The sequence below is a fragment of the Urocitellus parryii genome, chromosome 10 (assembly GCF_045843805.1).
Source record: "Urocitellus parryii isolate mUroPar1 chromosome 10, mUroPar1.hap1, whole genome shotgun sequence".
NCBI lineage: Eukaryota > Metazoa > Chordata > Mammalia > Rodentia > Sciuridae > Urocitellus > Urocitellus parryii.
Window position 1 is genome coordinate 78,692,751 of NC_135540.1, and position 24,250 is coordinate 78,717,000.

General features: G+C 38.4%; 1 protein-coding gene across 1 annotated transcript in view; it reads left to right on the forward strand.

Moving 5' to 3' along the window:
• Positions 1-24,250, forward strand: part of LOC144257311 (uncharacterized) — a 138,965-nt gene that overhangs the window by 90,610 nt on the left and 24,105 nt on the right. The window contains 5 exon segments of the mRNA XM_077803516.1: positions 52-122; positions 11,198-11,398; positions 11,744-11,831; positions 14,304-14,446; positions 15,947-16,159. Of these exon segments, the coding sequence (XP_077659642.1) occupies positions 52-122; positions 11,198-11,398; positions 11,744-11,831; positions 14,304-14,446; positions 15,947-16,159 (716 nt within the window).

Consider the following 24,250-nt stretch of genomic DNA (forward strand, 5'->3'; position numbering starts at 1 on the left):
AGAAGGTTCTTTGACTCCATTATTCCTCTAACTTGTGCCGTTTGGTTCCAGGAGCTCGTGTGAATGCCAAGGACAACATGTGGCTGACTCCGCTGCACCGGGCTGTTGCTTCCAGAAGTGAAGTGAGTGACTACCTTATTTAATCTAATATCTACTACCTCTAGGAAAAGAAGAATTCTTTCCGCTGAATTAGGGATCCTCAGTGGTGAGCAAAAAGCTTTTGACTCTAAATGAAAGAGGGTTACCAAAAATGAATCAATGTTTACTTGAGCACCTTCTGCATGTCAGTCATGTACAAGGGAAATTGCTTGGGGTAGTCCAAGCTGCACAGCATGAACCTTGACTTCAGTGAGCTCTCAGTCTGGAGGTGGAAGCAAAACAGGAAGCAGATCAGTACAATATCCGAATTGAATTGAGGGAGGAAGTGACTGATGGCTTGCTTGAGTTCAGGAAGCCTTTCAAGAAGATGTCGATGGAGCTGGTTCTTAAAGGATGAGCAGGGCTTGGCAGTCCAGGAGAAGGCGGGAGGGCTGAGCTAGGTGGGTAAACATGCCAGAGGAAAGGAGGAGTGAGTGAATGACTGACTGGTGGCTCAAGTGGATGTAACTGGAGTACAGAGTGTAGGGGAAGGCAAGTTTGATAGTGGGGGCTGGGCCAGAGGGCAGAAAGCCTGGTGTTCTCTGAGCTGTAGAGAATGATCACAGCAGTTAGTTGGTTCTTTTCAGGTCACCGAGTCAGGCAAACATGTCACTGGCATGTATGTTCCATGAGGACGGGGATCTGTGTTTTATATCTTGATGTAGTCCAAGCCTGGTGCATTCTAGAAATAGAATGACACTGAGACCCAAGAAATAATATATTGTTGAATGCTGGAAATCCAGGTGAAGGTGGCTAACAGGTTTTCATTTTTTTATGTGGATCTAGAGACAGGAAGAATGATTGTGGAAAACATGGCAAGTATATCAGCTGGTTCAGGGGGAGAATAAAGGATGGGAAGAGAAGACCACTCTGGGGTTCTGCAGGGAGTGCTAGAGAATGTCAGCCTGGCAGCCTGGCCAGGTGCCTACCACCCAGAGACAGGATTCTCACCTCAGAGGCACTGGGCATCAAACCAGCCTTTGTGGGCAAGTTTGCCAAGTGAAGGTCCTCCTCCAGTACTGGGGAAGGAAATGTTCCAGATACACCTAGGAGCAGGGCGATGAGTACGCCGAAGTAGCAGGTGTCTATGGCTGGCATCCATGTCAGCTTTTCCTCTTTGGCACCTATTGGGAAATTTCAAAACATACCTGGTAGGCGACAGTTTCATGTTCATAATCTTCCTTGCTATGCTATGTGGTTTGCATAGTTTTTAAAAGAGAGGTTGGTTGTATTTGCTTTCTGATCAGCCCACATGGAATGAAGTAGGTAATAATCCTAAAATACCTTGTTCAGATGCTGGGGAATTCAGAACCTTCTTCTGGTCCCACATTGCCTTTCTGTTTTATCTGAGAAAATAGTGTAGTGGGGCTGTTGGTGTTGGTAGAACCAGCTTCAGGAGGACAGTTCCTTCTTAGGGGAGTATTTCCTGGCCTCAATAGTAAGGCCACTTGATCTTTGGTGAATTTCTTTTAAGTGTCTTCGAGGTGGGGGGTGGGGGGGAATACAGATAGAGAAACAGAGAGAGAGAGAGAGAGAGATACAGATAGTGAGAGAGAGAATGAGAGAAGGACTCAAGACTTATTCTCTCTCAAAAAGATTGATTTAGCGACAAAGAGAATGATGGAGCAACATAGAAAATGAGATCTATGATCCCACTCTTAGGAAGCATGTGGGAGAGAAGGATAAAAAATAGATGGTTTCAGGCCGGGCACGGTGGCTCACGCCTGTAATCCCAGAAGCTTGGGAGGCTGAGGCAGGAGGATCGCAAGTTGAAAACCTGCCCCAGCAAAAGTGAGGCACTAAGCAACTCAGTGAGACCCTGTCTCTAAATAAAATACAAAATAGGGCTGGGAATGTGGCTCAGTGGTTGAGTGTCCCAGAGTTCAATCCCCAGTACCAAAACAAACAAACAAACAAAAACCCAAAATCAGATGGTTTCAGTACCATGTGACCTTCCCATAATCTCTACCATAGGGAAGTGAAACATTCAGCAAGTCTCTACCTTTATTAGCTCAACAAGCTGTAAAAGTTCAATCCTCAAAGCATCCATTTTTTGTCAACCATCAGCCCACTTTCTTCACAAATGTTTAGTGTGTTTGAACCCAGTCAACCCAATGCTAGATTGACTTGCAAGTCTAAGGCATCAATTGCTTATCCAAGTAACCAGCTCCTTCTGCAGTTTTGTCTGGGGCAAGGGTGGGGGGAATCCCTTGCAGGTATCTCTTGACAGGAAGGAACTGAAAACAGATAAACCCTGAATTATCATGATCATATACAAGGTCATAGAAGAAAATGTCTTCACAATAATATATGTTATGCTCTTTGAAGAGTTTCTTATGAAAACTGGAATTTCTGTAACTGTTCGTCGAGTTGATTATGCAATGAACAGCTGAACTCCAAGCTCATCACTGTGCTGTGAAGTTCTAGTTTAGACTCCCTTCTTCTTTTAAATTTGGTCCTCTTGTCATTATTTTATGCCTCACTCAATAACTAATAATTGAGTGAAATGCAGTAGGCGTGAGGGGAAAGGACAGAGAAGGTTTGGATTGGTATTTTGTCATTTGGCTGTCAGCACTTGCTAAAGGGGACATCTGGTTTCAGCATGAAAGCTGGCACATCTGCCTGTTGCTCAGATTGACAAGCACTGAGATGACTTGCATGGGTAGGTATTGGAAACCGTTTCTTCATTGAAAAGCTTCTAAATGTTACACCACCTCCAAAGCCTCTTTGCTTCCCATGTCTGGCATATCTGGGTTTCCCAGGTTGTAAACAATTTGGAGCCAATTTGGAGCAGTCTCATCTTCTCCCAAAGGGTTCCACTGGCTCCATCTTCCTTTTTCTCTGAACCTTCCCCAAAGTGTGAAGAAATGAAGAGCCTATAACCAAAATATTAGGGAACCCTATTTTGCAATGACTAGCTTAACATAGATGAGCAAGATTTGGGGCTGCCAGAGAGAATATTCTGAAGTATTCATGTGAGCTCTTTTATATTGTTTCTCCGGCTTAGCTTATTCTTATTGCTTCTTTGCTTTTTTTTTTCCTGGATAAAAGCAGCTATAGGGAAAGGAATAATATGTCTACAAACCCAGAGAGTCTAACACATGCTTAGGGAAGCTTAACATATGTTTGTTGAGGCCCACTGGGTGGAAGGCACTGTTAACTGCCATGTGGGGACCTTCAGGATGTACAAAATGTGGCCTCTGAGGATACCATGCTTGGGGCTGGCAGCCAAGCCCACCGTGGCCTACATGTGAATGCAGTAGGCCTTTCACATGTACCCTTTCTGTAAAAAGCTACTAGTAGCAAAGAGGAGACTTGCAGAATGTTTCACTTCCCTATGATAGAGATTATCTTTTGGTTAGAAAAGTTAAAAATAGTTGTGTCCTATTTTTGGTGCGTAGGCTTGGGGACATTGTGTCCATGTAAGTGTTGTCACTGAAAGCATTTATTAAGCATTTGCTATGTGCTAGACAGCATGTAAGGACTTTCTATGCATCATTCCATTTTAACCTCTGAGCCACCCTTTGAGATATTACTCTTCGTAATGTTAATTAGGAAATAGCATCTCAGAGAAGTTAAGTAAAGAGCCTAAGTTGTCACAGCCAGCAAGGAGAGGAGAGTGACCAGAGAACCTGCTTGCTTAACCAAGCAGTTCTCTTTCCTCCACCCCATATTTTTTGATGCATTATAATTAATAATGGTGGGATTTGTTGTTATATATTTGTGCATGCATAACATATAATAATATAATTTCCCAGTAGCTCCCCACTGCATCCCCCTGGTCCTTTTCCTCTACTGTACTATTCTCCCTTTGAATTTCATGAGATACCACCCCACCTTTCTCTTCCTTTTTCCTCTCTATCTTCCACATGTGAGAGAAAACATATTACCCTTGACTTTCTGAGTCTGGCTTATTTTGCTCAATATAATGTTCTTGAGTTCCATCCATTTCCCTGCAAATGATATAATTTCATTTTTCTTTATGATTAAAGAAAACCCCATTGTGTATTTCTGCCACACTTTTAAATCCATTTATCCACTCACAGACATCTGGGCTGGTTCCATAGTTTGACTATTGTGAATTATGCTGCTATGAACATGGGTATGCATATATCATTGCAGTTTGATGACATTCATGCTTTTGGATAAATACTGGGAAGTGGTACAGCTGGATCATATGGTGGGTCCGTGCCTCGTCTTTTGATGAACCTCCATATGATTTCTATAATTTAACCACCATGTCTTACTGCTTCCCTCACATCATATAAGCATCCTCTGAATACTGTTCCAACCAAAAAAAATGCATCTATTTTTGGCTTTTGTGCAGTTAAAAATTTCAAATATAATAAAGATCTTTTCCAGAGTTGCAGCATTATAAACATTTTAGTATAGCTTAATGTTTTAAAACTTATATTTCATTCTTTCCTTTAAAAACATTGTCATTACTATGAACAAAATGCTAATAGACTGGAGAATTGGAAATATTATATGGAAGATTAGAATGTGATGGCTTTCTTCAAATCATTTTATGGTTTTAAAAAGATATTTACATCTAGAATATATTAGACTTGGATATATTAATTAGAATGTAGAAGTGTACTCCTATTTAGTGTGCGTTTAATCCATCAGGGGTGCTTGTTGAAAGACCCTGTTCTGGGAGTTCCTCTGTGATGGTCCTGATGGAGGCTATGATTGGGCCCTACATCTGTACCTTAAAGAATCTGATGCCTCTGTTCTACATACCACACTTTGAGGCCTGAAACTGAAGACTGGGAATTCTTTAGTGTCTGCCTTTACTAATGTTGAGAGTCAATTCTTCATGAATAGTGCCCTTAGAATTCTCCCACGTCTCCACGTCTCCAGTAACTGCTTCTGTGCTACTAGTTCTTAGAATAATTGTACTCTAATAATAATTATAATAATAATAATAAAGGAGGAGTGTAGACTGATGATAGATACTTCTAGAAGAACAAGCCTATTAATTGAATAAATTAGGTACCAATTTCTATAATCCCTACAGAATACGAAATTGCTATAATCAATAGGGATAAAAGCCCCCAGTGACTACATAGTACAGGACTTTAAGACTTGAGTACAGGGGCTGGGGATGTGGCTCAAGAGGTAGCGCGCTCGCCTGGCATGCGTGCGGCCCGGGTTCGATCCTCAGCACCACATACAAACAAAGATGTTGTGTCCACCAATAACTAATAAATAAATAAATATTTAAAAAAAAAAAAAAGACTTGAGTACAGTCTTGGAGATGTCAGTCCACACCACAGTAAATGTCCTGTTAATACTTGCAGATTAGTATGTACAGAGTTTTCTGATGACTACAGCAATGTATTTATTTCATCCAATTTTTTAAAATATATAATATATGTGTAAGGCACCTGCCAAGCTTTGTGGAGAATACAGAAAGTTGTCTGTATTTAGATCAGCCTCTGATCTAAGCAACTTATAATTTATAAAATTTGACATTGTTTATGCCTGCAAGAACTATGTATAATCATAGCCATGACTTGTCCATGAGAAATATGACCAACATAAATGTAATGCACATTTGAGAGTAAAAAAACAATATGGAGGGTGAGAGTTTTTAAAATGTGTGTCTGTTTGTTCTCCATGTGCCACAATGCATGTGTCTACTTTTTATTTTGAGGTTGGAACCTGTAAAAAATGGAAATCAAGTGACTTCTAATGCCATCTCCAGTTTCGTCCCACATGACATTCATGAGTGTTCCTCCCTCTAAGATTCCTGCAGTTTGCTAGTATAAGGCAGTTTGCTGTGGGTGTCAAACAACACCTGTAGTCCTAAGACTCAACATTAGCAGTGCTAACACCTCCATTCAGGACAAGTGCCTTTTGCTCACTGGCATTCACTTGTTAAAAAAGATTCAAAGTCTTTAAAGAAGCACTATTTGCAGTGTGGCCTACACATTGATGCCCACAGCTTTTGTCTTACGTGTTGCATTAAGAGTAAACATTCAGGGCTGGGGATGTGGCTCAAGCGGTAGCGCGCTCGCCTGGCATGCTTACGGCCCGGGTTCGATCCTCAGCACCACATACCAACAAAGATGTTGTGTCCGCAGAGAACTAAAAAATAAATATTAAAAATTCTCTCTCTCTCTCCTCTCTCACTCTCTCTTTAAAAAAAAAAAGAGTAAACATTCAGAGACTTTTAGAGCAATGTAATAATTTTGTTCTTGTTAAATTTAATAACAAAACAATCAAGTTAATAATTTTTGTGTCTGTATTTTTTCATATTATTATTCTACTCATTGCTTTCTATGTATTTTATGAAAGTATTGACTCTTGATGCATTTGAAATAATAGAAATAATAAAAAAAAAACTAGTGCTGCACCAGATATCATTGGAAAAGCCACAGCTGAAGTATCTTTTCTTGATTCAGAAAGTATTCAACTTACCTTCTGCCATGTTAGGGTTTTTTTTTTTTTTTCATTTTCTTTATAATTTCTGTTAGAGAAAATTCCTGGATATTAATTTTTGACCCATGTGTGATACCATAGAAGAGAGACTCCTTTGATTTAAAAGAGTTTTAATTTCCTAAATATCCATAACACTATTCCCTTGTAAAACCAAGTTAAAGAACTTCCAAGATTCAATTTTTTGAAAGAGAAATGCACTTCTTAAAGCAGACGTTGTCTTTTTTAATCACAACTTTGGTGTCACTCAACTATTATATTAAAATCCTATTAAATGTATTAAGCCACTTTGGTAGACTAAAATTTCAGATCTTAAAAGTATAAATAACTATGGAAAACAAACATTTGAATGTATTTATGCCAGGATGCTTGGCCAAGACTGTCCATTGAGTAAGTTCTGGCCTAGCAGAACATGCTTGAGAGCCAAGTCAGCCAGGCTGACAGGTCGTCACCCTGCCTTTAAAATGAAGATAGTACATGTACGTGTATAAAATATACAGGTAGTCATCCTGCCTGTAAAATGAAGCTGCCTCTGAATGAAGGGGTCAGCCTAGATGGCCACATACCTTCTCCATTTCTAATATTTTATGTGTCTGTGAATCTAGTTCTATAATCATTTAAAAGACTATATTTTCACTTAAAAACTAGATTTGGGGAAATTAAGTAAAAGTCTCCCTTTACAATGCTAAGTATTTTTTCAATGGAATTCTTATTAGGTAGATGAAAACTATGCAACTCATACATAAAAAGATATAGAAATAAAAATGGAGAATATTAAAGTTGAAACAGTTTACAAAAGTAGAGAAATAAAAGTTTTGGCTCTTCTAGGTATCCTTGAGCTGTGCGAAGGGCTTGGTATGAAAGGCAAATGTGGTGAAATGCCTACTCACACGGGAATTGCCTGAAGTTCCTACAATACAGATTAGAGATCCGGCCCCTTCTCTTTTTCCATTCTTCCCCCTCTGATAATGAACTTGAACCTTTTCCTTTACTGATTGTTGCCGTGCAGTCCAGATGTCAGTCAGGATCGTGGTGCCTCCTAAATAGATATGATTGTCTAGGAGCTCGTCACCCTATCTTGTGCAAACTCTAACATTCTCCCAGTGGTTTAAAAGAATTTTCAGAGATTTCAGCTGCTGACTCTCTGGTTCCACAAGCCTGCTCCTCTTGTATTAGCTTGGTTTATTTGTCAGCCGTCCCCTCTTCCCTCTCAGGTCACTGATGTGCACCTCGGGTGTGCTGGGCCCACATCCTCCCCTTGCTTTCTGTCCTCACTTCTTTCTTCTTGCAGCACTCCAGATGCTGTCACTCATGCAGAGCCACACAGCTCTGTGACCCTCTTCTCAAATTCCCCATTGACCCTTACTGCACAACAAGGGCCTCGCTCAACACAGCACCCACTGGCTCTTTCAACAGCACCTGCCTTCCTTAGGAGGTAATTTGGCTTCAAACAATATTTTCCTGATATATAATAAAATTTAATTTCAATCAGTTATTTTCAATTTGCAATAATTCAAACAAGAGGCTAGACCAAGGGTTTGGCAAACTTTTTCTGTCAAGGGCCAGAAGCAAGCGAGGATTTGGGGCTTTGATGGTGACACGCAGATTAGAGATCCGGCCCCTTCTCTTTTTCCATTCTTCTCCCTCTGATGATGAACTTAAACCTTTTCCTTTACTGATTGTTGACGTGCAGCCCAGAGGTCAGTCAGGATCGTGGTACAAATAATCGTATGTGAGCAAATAAACAAGTCTGTGTCCCAATAAAACTGTGTGCAAAACAGACCAAATTTATCTGAGTAAAATATTTAAACAATATTTTTGCAGGTATTGACTACTTAAGAATAAAGACCTTTCCCCCACAAACTTTAAAAGCATGTACTTCTATGGAAACTATAACCGGTATGCTAATATATGCTATCTTTGCTTAGCATGTTGCTTTATGTGAATTGCAAATTATTCATAAGCTTTCATTTAAAAGTAGGGCTTTTCCTAGACAATGTCACACTCACTCACTCTAAATTACTTTAAAAGTAATCACATTTTGTTACCCTTAAAATGCAAATTTCTCACGAATACTTTGATTTTATCTCCAAATAGTATAAATTTTTGAAATGATCCTGTATGTTTTGTTAGTCTATCCCAAATTTACATAATATTCAACACAAAGAATGAATCTATATAAGTACAGTAAAGTAATAATGCAGGCAAAGATATTCAAGTGACAGCGTGTATTGTTATTTTGCTGGGAATATGTGAAAAGGATACTATACCACTTTTGGAGTATTGCTTTGAGATGGTTATCTCCAAACTCTTGGGTTGTATGTCTGCAAAACTTTTGGTATGCATCCTCAAAACACATATCTCATTTATTTATAAATTATATGTATGAACTAGCTAATATGTCAAGGCACCATATCCTTGAGGTGAGACTTTTCCTTTATCATACATAGTCCTACATAACTATTTAGATAATAGTCTCCTAATGATTTTTCTCTATTTTGGCCAAATTCTTGTCAGATCTGATTAAATTTGTCATTGTTTTTACCTTGTAATTGTCAGTGAAAGAAAACTTTCCATAGGAGTAAGAAGCTTGGGTTCTGTGCCTTCTACATTGTTAAAGTTTGCAAATTACTAATATTATCTTTAATTCTTGGGTTCTTTGCATGGGTCTGTTCATTTTAGGGTTCTCTTGGTATGAAGGTACATGTTAGAATCTATAAATTGATTTAGCAGGCTATTGTATCAAAGTGAATTCATGGCTCCCACCCACACTGTGGAAGCCCTCTTCTTCCCAGAGGTAATGCCCGACTAATGTAAGCGAGATTGGCCCCTCTGCTATACTAACCAAAGCTAAATATCAGCTAAAATGATTTCCTTTTTAAAGAAAATAAATATAGATAGAAGTTACAGCATTTTCTTCCCACATTGCAATCAATCATGCATCTAAATAAACCTACACTTTATGAGAATAAAATTGGTAAATTTTTATTTTTTTCTTATTCTATTAATTTTCTTATTCTATTCTTTTCTTATTCTATTAATCTTATATTGTGGCATATCTTATGATTTATCTTTTATTTTTGTTCACTCAATTTAGTTTATAGGCTAGAACGCAGCTAATGTTTCTTTCTACCTTTTATAGCTATAGCAGCATTTCACATGTAGCATTTGAACATTAATAATGTATATATACATGTTTCACTCTAAAATGGGCTCAGGAATATTTAGTAGTACTTTACCAGTCTTTCTGAGGATGAGTGGCATATCTCTTTTTAAAAATTTTTGGTAATCTTAAATTATTTGTGTGGGCCCCATCAGTTTATTGGTTTTATTTATATCATTTAAACAGAGTATACACCAGTTTTCACACTGTTCATTTAAACTGTATTGTCTAATTTTGCACAGTTATTTATTTATTTGCTCTCATTCTGCTGTCCAGGTTAGCTATTTGTCTCAATATGTTACTACTGATTTATAAAACATCCCTTTTAATTCCCTCATTTTATGTTCCTGATAAGAGTGTTAATTTTGCTGAGTTCAAATCATTTAAAAAGTGGGGCACTTTTCTATGGCTGTATGTTAAAGACTGGGAAGTCAATCCTCTGGGGAATGAGGTGGCCAAGGGTGAGTTCTTGGTCCATGATGGGTAGCAAGAGTGTAGTATGGATGAATTTCACTGGTTTATTAATGCCACCACATTGACAAGGTGTCCAGGAAGGAGCCCATTACCTGGTCCCAGGGAAGTCTCTAGAATTAGAGAGAAGCAACCAATAATCATTTCCTTCTCAAAAGGAATTATATCATTCACTTGACTGAAGAGAAGGAGAGCTTTACAGAAATGCTGGGGCCCATTAAAATCTCGGGGGTGGAACCAGGCATCTGTGTTTTTAAGAGCTCCCAGGTGACTCCATCATATAGCCAAGGTTAAGAGTTATAGATCAAGAGGCTAGTGAGCTGATTGGGCCCACAGAAGAAAAATAAAAACGAGAGGCTCAGTAAAGTTTAAGGACTTCAGTGTTGGTAAAAGAAGTTACTCATTAAAACATGAACAAGTTTGGGAAAAGATGGAACCATTTCAGAGCTTTTCAAGCTGAAATGGTAACAGACATATGACTTCACTTCACTGTTTATTGATCATACAAGACTGAGGGTTAAGATGTTGGCAGAAAGAACCAAAGATTTACAAACTGATGCAAGAATGTTGGAAGCCTTTTAACTTTGGGAGTTTTGAAGCTTGTTGACAAACACCTCTAACTTTAGCTGATCTTTTGGGGACCTTTGGCCTGTGGATATTTTACCCAGCTATGCTCACCTATATTGGAGTACTCTTTTTTTGGCCCAAGAATACCTTTTAAAGAAATACCTTTTAAATAAACCTTGGAAACTTTATTTGATTTTACAGATGTGTTAGGACTCTTGGCCTGACAAAGAAAGGTAAAGCAAGTCTATCTTGGTCTGTGTCTCTCTTTGGTCTTTATCATATACTACTTTGCTTGTCTGGAGCCAGTCTAGGAAAACAGGGAGTCTTCCCTGTCCCTGCATCTGGTGAAGCATTTATGGAAAGTGTTGACTGAGCATTTGTCAGTGACCCTTGCAAACTCTGCTTTTGTTGTAGGAAGCAGTGCAAGTACTGATTAAGCACTCTGCTGATGTCAATGCAAGGGACAAGAACTGGCAGACTCCCCTGCATGTGGCAGCAGCCAATAAAGCTGTCAAGTGTGCAGAAGTGATCATTCCCCTACTGAGCAGTGTCAATGTCTCTGACCGAGGGGGGCGCACAGCTTTGCACCATGCGGCTCTGAATGGACATGTGGAGGTGGGTGTTCTCATCTTTAGGAACTGGGATGCTCCTTACAGACCCTGAACTTATTGCTAAGACTTTTAGACAATGTAAGAATAATATTTGTATACCAAACTTAGGCAGTTATATCCATTCTTAAATTTAGAGACCATATGAATTGAAAAAGTCTTTGGTCTTTTAATTTGACACATGCCATGGAGTCTTCTGTGCATTCATCTTCCTGGTTTGTTGAACTCCAGATCTCTGACTTGCATTTAGGGTTGATGTTAACATCAGATCAAGCTTAGATCACCTGCAGGCAGCAAGGAACCCTCACCATTACAGAGTATGTGCTTAATTTCATTATTGGTTGTCTTTCAGATGGTCAACTTACTCTTGGCCAAAGGGGCAAACATCAGTGCATTTGACAAGAAGGACCGGTGTGCCCTGCACTGGGCAGCATATATGGGTAAGAATCCCATGCATAGAAAGCAAAATGCACATAACCTAACTAAATAAGCTACAGGTCTCTTGTTGATCACGTAAGTTTTCTCTCAGGCAAGTCTGACTTCAAGTTTGGGCTCCAATTAAATGATTTGGCTCATTTTACTGGCACACATAGAGTGCTCTAGTTGGGCACTTGCTTTGTCAGAGATTTATTTACCTTGTAAAGAGGAGGAGTTTGGATCATGGTCTGGACCTTTCTGAATGTGCTTCATTCCGGATTGGAAGTCTGCACGGATTGTGCTTATTTTAACTTGGTATGACAGCAAAATAAGGTGCTTAAGAAAGAGGACTGGCTAGCAAAGCAAAGACACAAGGGCTGTTTGTCTTTTTATTTATAAATGTTTTGGGAGGAAGGAAGAGAGGAAAAGCCTGGGTTGTAGTGGGTGGAAGTGCTGTGGACTGAGCTGGGAGTACAATCCTAATTTCTGCCTGCTCCACGCTGCTGGAGAACATGAAGGAAGAGGTTACATCTCTATGCTTGTCCTTTCTTTGCTTTTGTTCCATAAACCCTCTGACATATGATATACCTCACAGAGTTGATTCTCAATGTGTACTTATAAGAAATGAAGAACTAAGATCCTTCCATTGAGAGAACATCTTAAGGTTAGAAAAGAAGATAGGATTCTGTCAGCACCAAGTTGTAAACAACCTGAATGCCTATCCATGGGAGGTAGTTTTGGTAAATTCTGGAAGTTCTCAGTGGGACACTGTGTTAACTATGGTATTGATTCCCATGCGTGTTTATTAACATAGAGATTCTGCAAGGAAAACAGATAATAAGTAGTATGAATTATAGCATCCTCCTTTAAAAAATAATCTATGCTATAAAAACAAATCTGGAAAATGTTATATACTGAAATATTAGCTGATTATCCTTAGGAATTAGTGATTGTGGGTGATTTTGCTTTCCCTTTAACACCTTTCTGCCTTACTGAATCCTTTTAAACAAGTATACAAGCCTTTTATCATCATTTAAAAAATTAACATTAATTGTAAGGGGGAAAAATGTAGGTTGGAGCAGGGATGAAATAAATTATATGGTTATCGATGGCTCTGAATGACTCCTAGGGCTTCAAAAACCTTAAAACTTTGGGAACATTAGCATTTTCTTAAAATGGCACAGACTTTTGAGTTAGCTGAAGCAGACTCGATGTTAACTTGATTCCTCTTGTATTGGAGGCAGGGAACACTTGCCAGGGGACAGGTGTTTAGGCAGGATAGACTGTAAGCTAGAGCTAGAAAGGGCTCAGAGAATATGGGGTTTCAAGCTCATTCTTTGATGATATAGAGTTTAAACTTTTGGATAAAACACCTTAAAGAATTACAGTCATGGGGCTGGGGTCGTAGCTCAGTGGTAGAGCACTTGCCTAGCATGTGTGAGGCCCTGGGTTTGATACCCAGCACCACACAAAACTAAATAAACAAAATAAAGGTATTGTGTCAATCTACAACTAAAAATATTGATGTGTCATCAGAATACAGATAGAAAGACAAAAAACAAACAAACAACAAACCCCGTAGATGACCATCTTTAGGGGATAATGAGACAAAACCAAGACAAATAGCTTGAGATAGCACCACTAGTAATGGAATATACCTTTCTATGTGTATAAATTCTGGGAGAAGAAAAAGTTAAATTTTAATAAAACAAACCTCTACCAAACGTCTGTCTGTCGGTCTATATCTCTGTCTCTATAGCTTAACCCTTCAGCTATCAGCCGTGGTTCGAGCAATGACCCCGAAGCGTCAAACAAGCTTCAGTCATGAAATCAAAGCAAATCATACTATACACAGTGAATTAGGGGACAGAGTAAAATATTCTTGAAAGAAATACACATTGGAGTTGAAATTAGAAGAGTTTTCTATTTAGCCATTCATGAGAGTACTTTGATGTCAAGCCATATGAAATTGCAATTTTTATGGGTGAAAAACCAACTAAACAACAGCAGACTCCTATGATTTAGCAATAATGTGGGGATGTTCAGATTAATTAATTTTTTTCTTTTTTCAGGATTTTCCACACCAGATTATTACTGTTAAACTTTTCAGTGATAAATGGCAATTGTTTTTTAAAAAAAATCATTGCTTTCATTTTAGCACAAGTTTTAAAAGACTGTAGAATTCATATGGAACTATTAGTTGGTCCTGGTCCTTCTTTGTTGACATGATGACAGGAATTACTGCTACCACATCTTCTGAAGTCTTGCATATGAATCATCTTCTTTTCTTCCCACAGCATTTACATAATGTCTGCCACATAGAAGTTGCTCAGTAAATATTTGTTGAATATTTGCCATATGGCAGCTTTTCATAAATAGCTCAGCAAAATACTGGTGGCAAAAAAGCTAATGGTGAAATGAAATGATCCTTTGGTTGAAATGAGTCATCAAATGCCCTGTGAAGGTTAATGATGCTCTCTGCTGCTTTTGTCAAGGCCACCTGGATGTTGTGGCATTGCTCATTAACCACGGTGCTGAAGTGACCTGTAAGGATAAGAAGGGCTACACCCCACTGCATGCTGCGGCCTCCAACGGACAGATCAATGTTGTCAAACATCTCCTGAATCTGGGGGTAGAGGTGAGCGACAATTCATGCATCCCTGCATGGCCTGTGGGAGGGTGATTCTGTTGTTTGCCATTAAATACTGTTTGCATTTTAATTCAAGGAGGAGGAATTTATTTTCTAGCATCTTTTCTTTCTGAGTCTACATTGGTAACTAATAAAGAACAATGGGGGGGCATAGACTAAGCAGAAGAAAACCAGATGCAGTCTAACTTTCTATAGCAACCTAGGTAGGGAAATATATAAACATTTATATTCTGTGTAACATATATTAATCAGTCATTTGTATAAGACACTGATGAGGGTTCCTCATCTCATGTGTGAGACAATGCAGGGAAGTTTAGAGGTGAAATGATTGGGTTATGAGAGTCTTAACCTAATTAGTGTGTTAATCCCCTGGTAGGGATTAACTGGATGGTAACTGTAGGCAGGAAAGGTGTGGCTGGAGGAAGTGGGTCATGTGGGACATGCCTTTTAGGTATATATTTTGTCCCTGGAAAGTGGAGCTCTCTCTGCTTCCTGATGTCATGTTCCCAGATGCTTGTCTCCACCGCACACTTATGCCATGGTGTTCTGCCTTACCTCAGGCCCTGAGGAATGGAGTCCTTCATCTATGAACTGAGACCTCTGAAACTGTGAACCCCGAAGATAAACGTTTCCTCTTTAATTGTTCTTGTCGTGTCTTTTGGTTACATCACCAAAAAAGCCGACTAAAACATCATCCTACCTTCAGAATCTAGAATTTGAAATTGTGCCTTATAGCAGGAAATCATGAATGGATGGTAGGAACAAACATCAGACATGTCTCAGACATAGAGCTAGGCAAGTTGGCCTGTGCCATGTGCCTTCAACATGCAGAATCAAAGCAAGGGTGAGGCTTTGGTGCATCCTTCCCAGGGAGGAAAGGAAAACCAAGTTGCTAAACTGAGACCAATATGGTGACACTCAGTACCCAGAGCAGGTCTTAGAAAGCAATAGGGAGCCATGAACTAGACACGCCTCAGGGAAGATCCACTGTTCTGCTATTAGAATACAGCCTGGTGATGTGTCAGACTCCGGAGCAAAGCCAGAGTGGGCTCTGAGCTGACCTGTGTGTATGGGTTCCAGAGCCACCTCTCCTGCCCGCTCCTGCCCTTCCTCTTTATGTTCACTTTGCCCTGGCCTTGAGTTTGGGGCTCTCTTCTGGCTGCTGGATTCATGTCTTATGGCATTTTGAAAGCAGCTCTGCTTTTCATCCTGTGTCCTTTTCCTAGATAGAAAATGCTTTTCCACAGGATGACACCTCTAACTCTTCCTCCTGGGTCACTTTTTGTCACATTCACTTTTTTCCCCCGATCTTTACCTCAGGGTGACAAGCATTCCCAGGATAACGTGCTGTGGTGAGAGTAAGCTCTGAGTAATTATGTTGATGGATGGATATTTCCTTTCTCCAGTCACAGCTATTAGGCTTTTTGTGGAAAATGGAGCAAATTGGCTCCAGTGATTTTAATTGCCCTGTGTTGGACTCTTTTGCAGATTGATTAGATCAATGTCTATGGAAATACAGCACTTCACATCGCCTGCTACAATGGACAGGACGCTGTAGTTAACGAGCTGATTGACTATGGTGCTAATGTGAACCAACCAAACAACAACAGCTTCACCCCTTTGCATTTTGCTGCTGCCTCCACTCATGGTGCTTTGTGCCTGGAATTGTTAGTAAACAATGGGGCAGATGTTAACATTCAGGTACAACACTTAGTCTTTCTCTGTGTTAAATACCTTTGCATCGAGCTCTATTTGAGCAAAACTAACTGCTGTAAATTATACCATGTATAAATGGATTGCAGCCTTGAGCATCTCAAGGCACATGGCATTTTTCTGGACTGGAATGCTTCAGAAATAGCTATTTTGCTTCTACAGGTGTCATGGGATCAGATGGAAGGCACTGAGGCTCTAACCATGTGTCCTTGGTGGCTTAGTTAATGCTCTAGGGAAAATACTGGGTCACAAGGATGTTGACTCAGCCCAGATTCTAATGCAGAGATTAGGGCACAGCTGCTGAGAATTCAAAGGAAGGACTAATGATTATAGGCCTGTTTCCAGAATGTCCCTCAAATACTTTCCTAGAGCAAGCTACAAATACTGGCAGTGGCTTCAGTGATGTAGCAATGACTTGGTCCTAATGGTCATTCCTTTATTTAGCAAATTTATTAAGGGTTACCTAGTGCCCTTTGTTTGGAAATGAAGGAATACTCCAAGAGGATATATGGTTTCTGCCAGCAAGGAATTTGCAATATAGAGTACCCTGAGAGAGTAATAAAGCATTATGGAGTAGAAGAGATGGCCTGCTTCTCATCTGAGGATAAAAATGGAGGTTGATTTTGAGCTGAGAAGATTATCAGTTGAGAGGAGGGGCACAGGGATAATTTGAGAGAGGTATTAATATAGAGAACAGCAAAAGCACAGGAGATAGGAATTGTGAGTAGGAAAAGCTCAGCGTACACCTTAGGAAACTAGTTAGCTCGCTGTGATGGCCAACCAAAGCAAGCCTGTGCATGCACCATCTATCATCTAGTTACACTCAAATGCCCTTGCATTGCAGCAGAACATCCTTCCTGCACCAGGAGACCATCTTCCTGAGCAAACAGGAATCCTAAAGCAAAGTCCTAGTACATTCCATTTCTGATTTTGAAAAATTATAATTTCTAAGGTTTAATTTAAAAAATATCATACTGATCTATTTTAATGACCTTGTCTGTTTACCATTAAAATCTTTTTACATTTTTTCTCATAATTTCTAGTATTGCATACATATGGGGCAAATGTTCAGAGGAGAAATTTGGCATAATTGAATATAGAGTTTAAGTTGGATAAAAGAGAGGAACCAGAAATAAATAACCAGAAATGAAACACAACCAAGGAAGATGGCTCATCTACCAGCTGAGGAATTTGGGCTTCCATATGCTATGGGACGGGAGCATTAGAAACAGTAATCTGACCATAGAACACCAAGGGTAGAAAATGTAAAGGAAAAAAATATATACATATATATTACTCCATAATGATTTGAAGTTTTTATATGGCAAAACAAAGCAACAACAACAACAAAACTAACAAAGTCAAGAGGAACAACCAGGGAAAATTTTCTGCAATTAACATGCTAGGCACAAGTTAATATGCTTAATTTATAAAGAGCATATACAAACCAACAAGAAAATGTCTGATAATCTACTAGAAAATTTAGGTAAAGGCAGTTAACAAGAGAGAGAAAATAATATCCATTAAACTGATGAAAAATATTTAGTAATTAGAAAAATGAAGACAACAGAAATAAATATTTGCCTGTAAGATTGGAAAATATCAAAAAGAATAATGAGACTCAATGTTATCACAGAAAAAATATAATGCAATCAGTAACTATGATCCTGGGCTGGGGATGTGGCTCAAGCAGTAACACGCTCGCCTGGCATGTACAGGGAACTGGGTTCGATCCTCAGCACCACATAAAAAGTAACTATGATCCCATTTTTTAGTTTTAAAAAATTATTTGTCTGTGTATATGCATAGAAAGATAGAAAAAGAAAATATTTAGATTATATACCAATATGCTAGCATCAGTTATCACTACAGAGTGATTAAAAATTATGTAGAAAAATTTTGTCACTGTAGGGTGATGAAATTATGATTCGTAATTTTAGTTTCTGTTTTGCATACTGTTTTTTATCTTCTGGTTGTGATGCAATGGACACATATTATTTTTATTTATTTATTTATTTATTTTTATATTCAAAATAAAAAGTTAACTATTCTTATTTTGGAAAAAAAGAAAATCTATGTGTAGTGAACCTAATGAACCTAGTGAGAGTTAATAGAGCAAAGTAGATAAGCTCTCAGTTCTGAAGATATAGTGCCTAGATTTCAATCCCAGCCTTGACTTTGAATAACTATTTAATCATAAGCAACCTCTCTGCATGTCTCAGTTTTTTTATCTGCAAAATTCAGGAAACAATAGTATCTTCTTCATGGAGCTGTTGTGAGAATTAATTGGAGTTATCACACCTAAATCACATAGGCTAATGGCTATCACACATTAAGCATTTAATAAATGAATACCATTGTTAATATTCATTAAAACGGAATTCAGGAGAAAGCTGGTATTAGAGGAAACCTGTTGAGTTTAGTTTTTGAAGAGATGATTTTGAGTCCTTGGTACAGCCAGTCTGAGGACCTAGTAATGGAAAATATGATCCTCCAGCATGGGAAAGCAGTAGAGAATATAAGAAAAATTTAGGTTGTCTTGTTCACATAAAGGTGATAGTTGAAACTGTGAGGAAAGAATGAGAGCATATGATAGCATGAGTTAGCGAGGGAAGGGAGGACTTCAGGAGCCCATTACTTAGGATCAGGAGAGAGGGAAGAGTCAAAGAAAGGGATGAAAAAAGAAGAATAAGAAAATACTTTGTATATAATCAGTGACTTGAAAAATTGTGCTCTATATGTGTAATATGAAATGAATTGCATTCTGCAATTATGTATAACAAATTAGAATAAATAAATAACTTAATTTTAAAAAAAGAAGAAGAAGAATAAGAGAAGGAAGAAAGAAATGAAGGGAGTATAGGATCTTCCTAAAAGTGCAAGGTGGGCAGGAAAGGGAAAACGGAACAGATGAAGAGAGCTTCAGAGTTCCACCTCCTGTTAGTGGATCCCACCCAAGTTCCCAAGAAGAGGTAAGGAAGGTCCTTGGGTGCTGAAGAGACAGAGGAGCTGCAGCGCAAGGTAGGGAGAGAGTCTTTGGGTGGGATCACAGAACATGGTTGCAAGGGGCAAAAAGCACTCAGGTTGACCATCAATGTCCAGGGCTGTTGACATCTTCTTGCCATCCTGGTGTATGAGGGTTTTCCTGTGGATCCTTTAAAGGAAGGAAATTGTTAAAATTAAATAAAGTAATATCTTTACCACCCTCCACTTAATGAACTCATGGCTCACCATTTCCTCTGAAAAACATGGCCCCATTTTCTCCATGTGCCCAGTGTTTAAAGCTAGAAGGCTACTTTCTGGCATACTGGCCTACACCTTTTAGCTAAGGGATTGGTGGCCCATTCAGATTGGATAAGGGCTTCAACTGTATATGTACAGTGATTTTGGTAGTCTTCTCTTCTTTCCCACAAATGGACCTGAAAAGTATATTTTATTAATTTTAATATTCAGGGTTTTTGCTATGGACTATTGATCTTAAACAGAATATAGGAAATGGGATTTTAAAATATGAGACTTGAGTTTATTATCTAATCAACATAAGGGATGTTTTGAATAAAATCTAGCCTTCCTCAATCTCCTTTCATCTATTCTGTCTACATGCTCTGATTTCCTAATGCCCTTTGAATCCTCCTTAGTGATTCCAGATGCACTCTGGATGCACAGATCATCTAACATTTCCGTAGAGCCATCCTGTCTGACTCTGGAGGTAGCTTTCTAATTAAAGTTGTTATCTCTGTGTACCACATTGCTCCTTGGGTTTTGAAAATGTTTGTAGATGCAAGACAATTTGTATTTGTTTAGATTTCCCAAAGTTTGAGGGAAATAGCATATTGAAATGCAGCCAATACCCACCCACATGTTCACTTTGTTTTCCTCTATTCTTATAAAACACTAAAAGTGATGTCTTCATGAGCAGTTACAAGATTGATGGGAAGAGGAGGAGGGATATGTGATCTGCACACATTTTACAGTCCTTCATTTTACATAGATTGACCACGGCCCTACCTTTGACTTTGCAATATTAGTTTAAATAATAAAGACATGACATTTCATAAAATCATCTACTAAAGGTTCACTTGTAATTTACAAATAGGAAGAGCACACCATTTTTCTTATTCGTTAGAGACCACATTGTAATTTCTGTTGCATCTTAAGGGTACTTTAGCATGCATTCAAAGTGAGGGTTAAAGAAGGCACTATACCCATAGCCAGGCTGCATAAGACTTAGGAAGACAGGTTCAGAAATTGCCATAGCCTGGTTTGCTACCTCCCAGTCACTAACATTTAGCCTACCTGTGGTCTCAATTTCTTTCTGTCTCTGGGCCCTTGGATCATTTAGCCCTAATATTAAATGTCTGCTAAAGTGGGCCCATTTCCTTCTTTATATCTACCAGGACCCAATTATAGAGTGGGTTGTAGTAGACAAGTTGAAGGTGCAAAGAGGAATAGCAAGAGTAAGCAGTGATAGGATGTGGCACTTGGAAATCTGGAGAGGAAGTAAGGAAGGGAGAGGAATGAATGTTTGAGCCAACCATGTACCATCTCTGGCGTTTAGAACCATTAAAAATAAACTGGTTTATGTGTAGCTTTTTCAAACCAGCCTTTAGATGACTCTTTTACTGAGTTAGGAGCGCCTGTGGGATTTCCAACTGTGTTTGACACTCCTGCACCCCAGGTTGGCCTCAGTGTAATCCCATAGGAGGCTTCATTGCCATCCTGCAGGGCCACTGAGTTGTGCAACTTTTGGTAGCTCCATGGCTTAGAGAATGTTGTGCTTTCTGGTCCCTGGGGAGTACAATGCCTAGAAGTTTTGGGATGGTTTGAGGGATGTTGGAGGATAAGGAAATAAGGTTTAGTGCATTTCTGAGAGAAAGAATGGTCCAGAAGATTGAAACACTTCATTTAGTTCAAGGATTGGTCTTCCTTGGATGAGATTGAGTTCTGCCCTGAAAAGGTACTACTGTTTGTTCTAAAATACTCTTAATGCTCATTGGTTTTCCTTTATGTTTTAGTGCATAGTCATACCTGAATCAACAAAAGAGCTTCTTGTTTAAATTAAGTGAATTCTCAAAATAAAAGTTTCTAAGCCTCAAATCTATGTTTCTAGAAAAAAAATGTTTCTAGAAAATTGGACCAGAAATTAAGAAAAAAATTTATCAAAGGAAAGCCTATGAATAAATGAAGGACTTGAGTATAAGCTCTCTGATGAGAATGCAGGCAGTGTTTACCCTTGTCTGAAGTTCTTGATTCAAGAATAACAGCCAAGTCTTCTACACAAAAAGTTTCTTAGGCAAATAATGAAATCTAGTAGGATCCCTAGTTTCAACCTGAATATTCTGAGTTCTGACTTCTAGAGGCTAAATAAAAGGAATGATCCTTTTGAGTTCCATTGCTTTTCAATGACTTTTTGAAATAATGAGCTGCCTCTGTATCCACTCATGAACAAAGCTGCCCCTGAATGGCTGCCATGATACTCTTCATAGTTCTGGTCCCCATTTTCCCTACCTCTGCCACCTGTATCCCTATGGGGGGAATTAGCAGTATTTGTGCCTTTAGCAGTATTTGTCCCTTTATCAGAGGCACATGCACTTCTTGGGAGAAGAAGGGCGTGGTGTTTGCTATCCCTGAAATGGCACCAGCTTTGCAAACTATGCACTGCAAAGACCAGTTACTTCTGCTTTGGCTCTGTCTGCAATTTCACTAGCTACCAAGCCGGTCCTCCTTGGTAAGGCTTTTAAACTCTTTTCCAGGCATGGGAAAGTTCTTATATATTCATGAATATATTTTCTAAACGCTGAAGTATTATGACTTTATATATATTTAATTAAATGATAATTACTTATGTTTTCATATTAAATTTAAGAGAAAATTCTGGAGCAAAATTTAAAGAAATAGCACCACCTAGGGACAAGTTAACGTCAACTCTGGAATTTCTCTCCTCTCTTAACATTCTTGGACTGTCATCACTTTTTTTTATTGGAAGAGTATGTTTTAAATCCTTATTCCAAAGTAGTTTCCAGGCTTTTCAGTTATTTGGATGGTAAATAGGAGTCTCGTGGATAGCGATGATGACGTACCATCATGCTCTCAATTGCTTCTCCTTTTCCTCTAAAAATATTATTCTCAATAAAGCATCAAGCTTACTTCCATCCTCTATTCTCAGTATTTTCTTATTCAGGTCATAATCATATCAAATGGATTCTATTATGACTTTCCTCCACCATCTATGTGACAGTACTTTATTTTCTTCTGTCAAGATGCAATGACTACTCTGATTAACTCTTTCTTTGGTACTGACTTTATGTGACTCCTTTCCTCAGGAATAGGATCAGAGGATAAAATTAAAATTCTTCTGTCAAAACATTGTGGGTTTATAAGCTATTTAAGTTCACAGTCTAAAGCAGTGGCTCTAAGACTTTAGTCACTGTGTAGAGTTAGACATGGCCGCAATTCCAATTTGATAAGGGTGGATTAGGGCATAAGCCCTAAATCCTTTTTTGGTGGTGGTGGTGGTGGGGTACCAGGGATTGAACTCGGGCACTCAACCATTGAGCAACATCCTTGTGTGTGTATATATATATATATATATATATACACACACACACACACACACATACACGTACATATACACACACACATATATATATATATGTGTGCATGTATATATATATATATATATATATAAAGATATTTTCTGAGATATTTATATTGCTGAGTTGCCTAGCACTTCGCTTTTGCTGAGGCTGACTTTGAACTCACAATCCTCCTGCCTCAGCTTCTGGAGCCTCTGGAGCTTCTGGGATTATAGGCATGTGCCACTGCACCTGGCCTAGAATCCATATTTCTAACAAGAATTTTGGTGATTCAGATATGGGTGGGCTTTGGTTTACCCTAAGAAAATACTTATTTAAATGATTGTTTTTCAATGTGGAGTTTTTAAAATGAAGTCATTTTAAAGCATAGTTATTTAAGTTTTGTCACAAAAACGACCATGCATTTTGAAACTTCATAACTTAACCTTAGGCTTAGAGAAATATGTCTAATAAAATTTAGAAAAGTAATAGTGACATGATTTTTTTTTAAATACTTGAACGAGAATACAGATTCTCCTTAACTTATAATAAGGTTAAGTCCCCGATAGATCCATCATAAGTTGAAAATACATTTAACACTTCTAACCTACAGAACATCACAGCTTGGCAACATAGTACACTGTTGAGTGCCCACTGTTTACACTCATGCTCTCATGACTGAGAACTTCTATTCCCTCTTGCTGCCACATATTGTTAGTCCAGGAAAAGAACAAAATTCAAAATTTAAAGTGCAGTTTCTAATGAATGTGAATTGTTTTTGTATCATCATTAAGTCAAAAAATCATTTAGGGGAACCATTTTAAGTTGGGAACAGTTTGTCCATTCTCTCTATATGCTTTTGGTCTAAAATAACATTGGTATTTTCTTTTGGGTTCTTTTTCAGAAGAATTAAATATGTAGGACTTTGGTCTTTGTTAAGATAATGATCAATATATAGATTCTGTACATTTTTAATGTTTTAGCTTAATATGTGTTGTGAAGTTCCATAATTCCTATCATAAGTAGCAAATATATAAATTCAGCACATATTTCCACCTGATCATTAAAATGGCAATTTCCTAAATAGTTGCATGGCTTAATTCTGTGATTTCTATTGAGTTATCCAGAGCCAGGGATTCTCTTTTGGAATAGTCAAAAGTGTTGTTTTTCTATGGAACTGGAATGTAGGGGAAGGTGGAGGGTTCCTTGTTGGTTTTGACAGTTGCAGTGATTAATAGCAGTTTTATCAACCACAGGTCAAATAGGAACCACACAAGTTCATACATCATTTGTCTTTTTTAAAGTTGAAAAAAACACCTTGAAGGAAACTTCCTTTGTCAGTGGATTACAAGAGAGGAGGAAAAAATATTTTGGATGATTGCCTCTCCAAACCTCTTTAAAATGTGATGTTATACAGTAACTTGAGAGGCCATTCATGTTTTTTCTTTTTCTTTCAAAATTATCAGTCTTTGTAATTATTGATCAGACTTTTTAAAAAATTGAA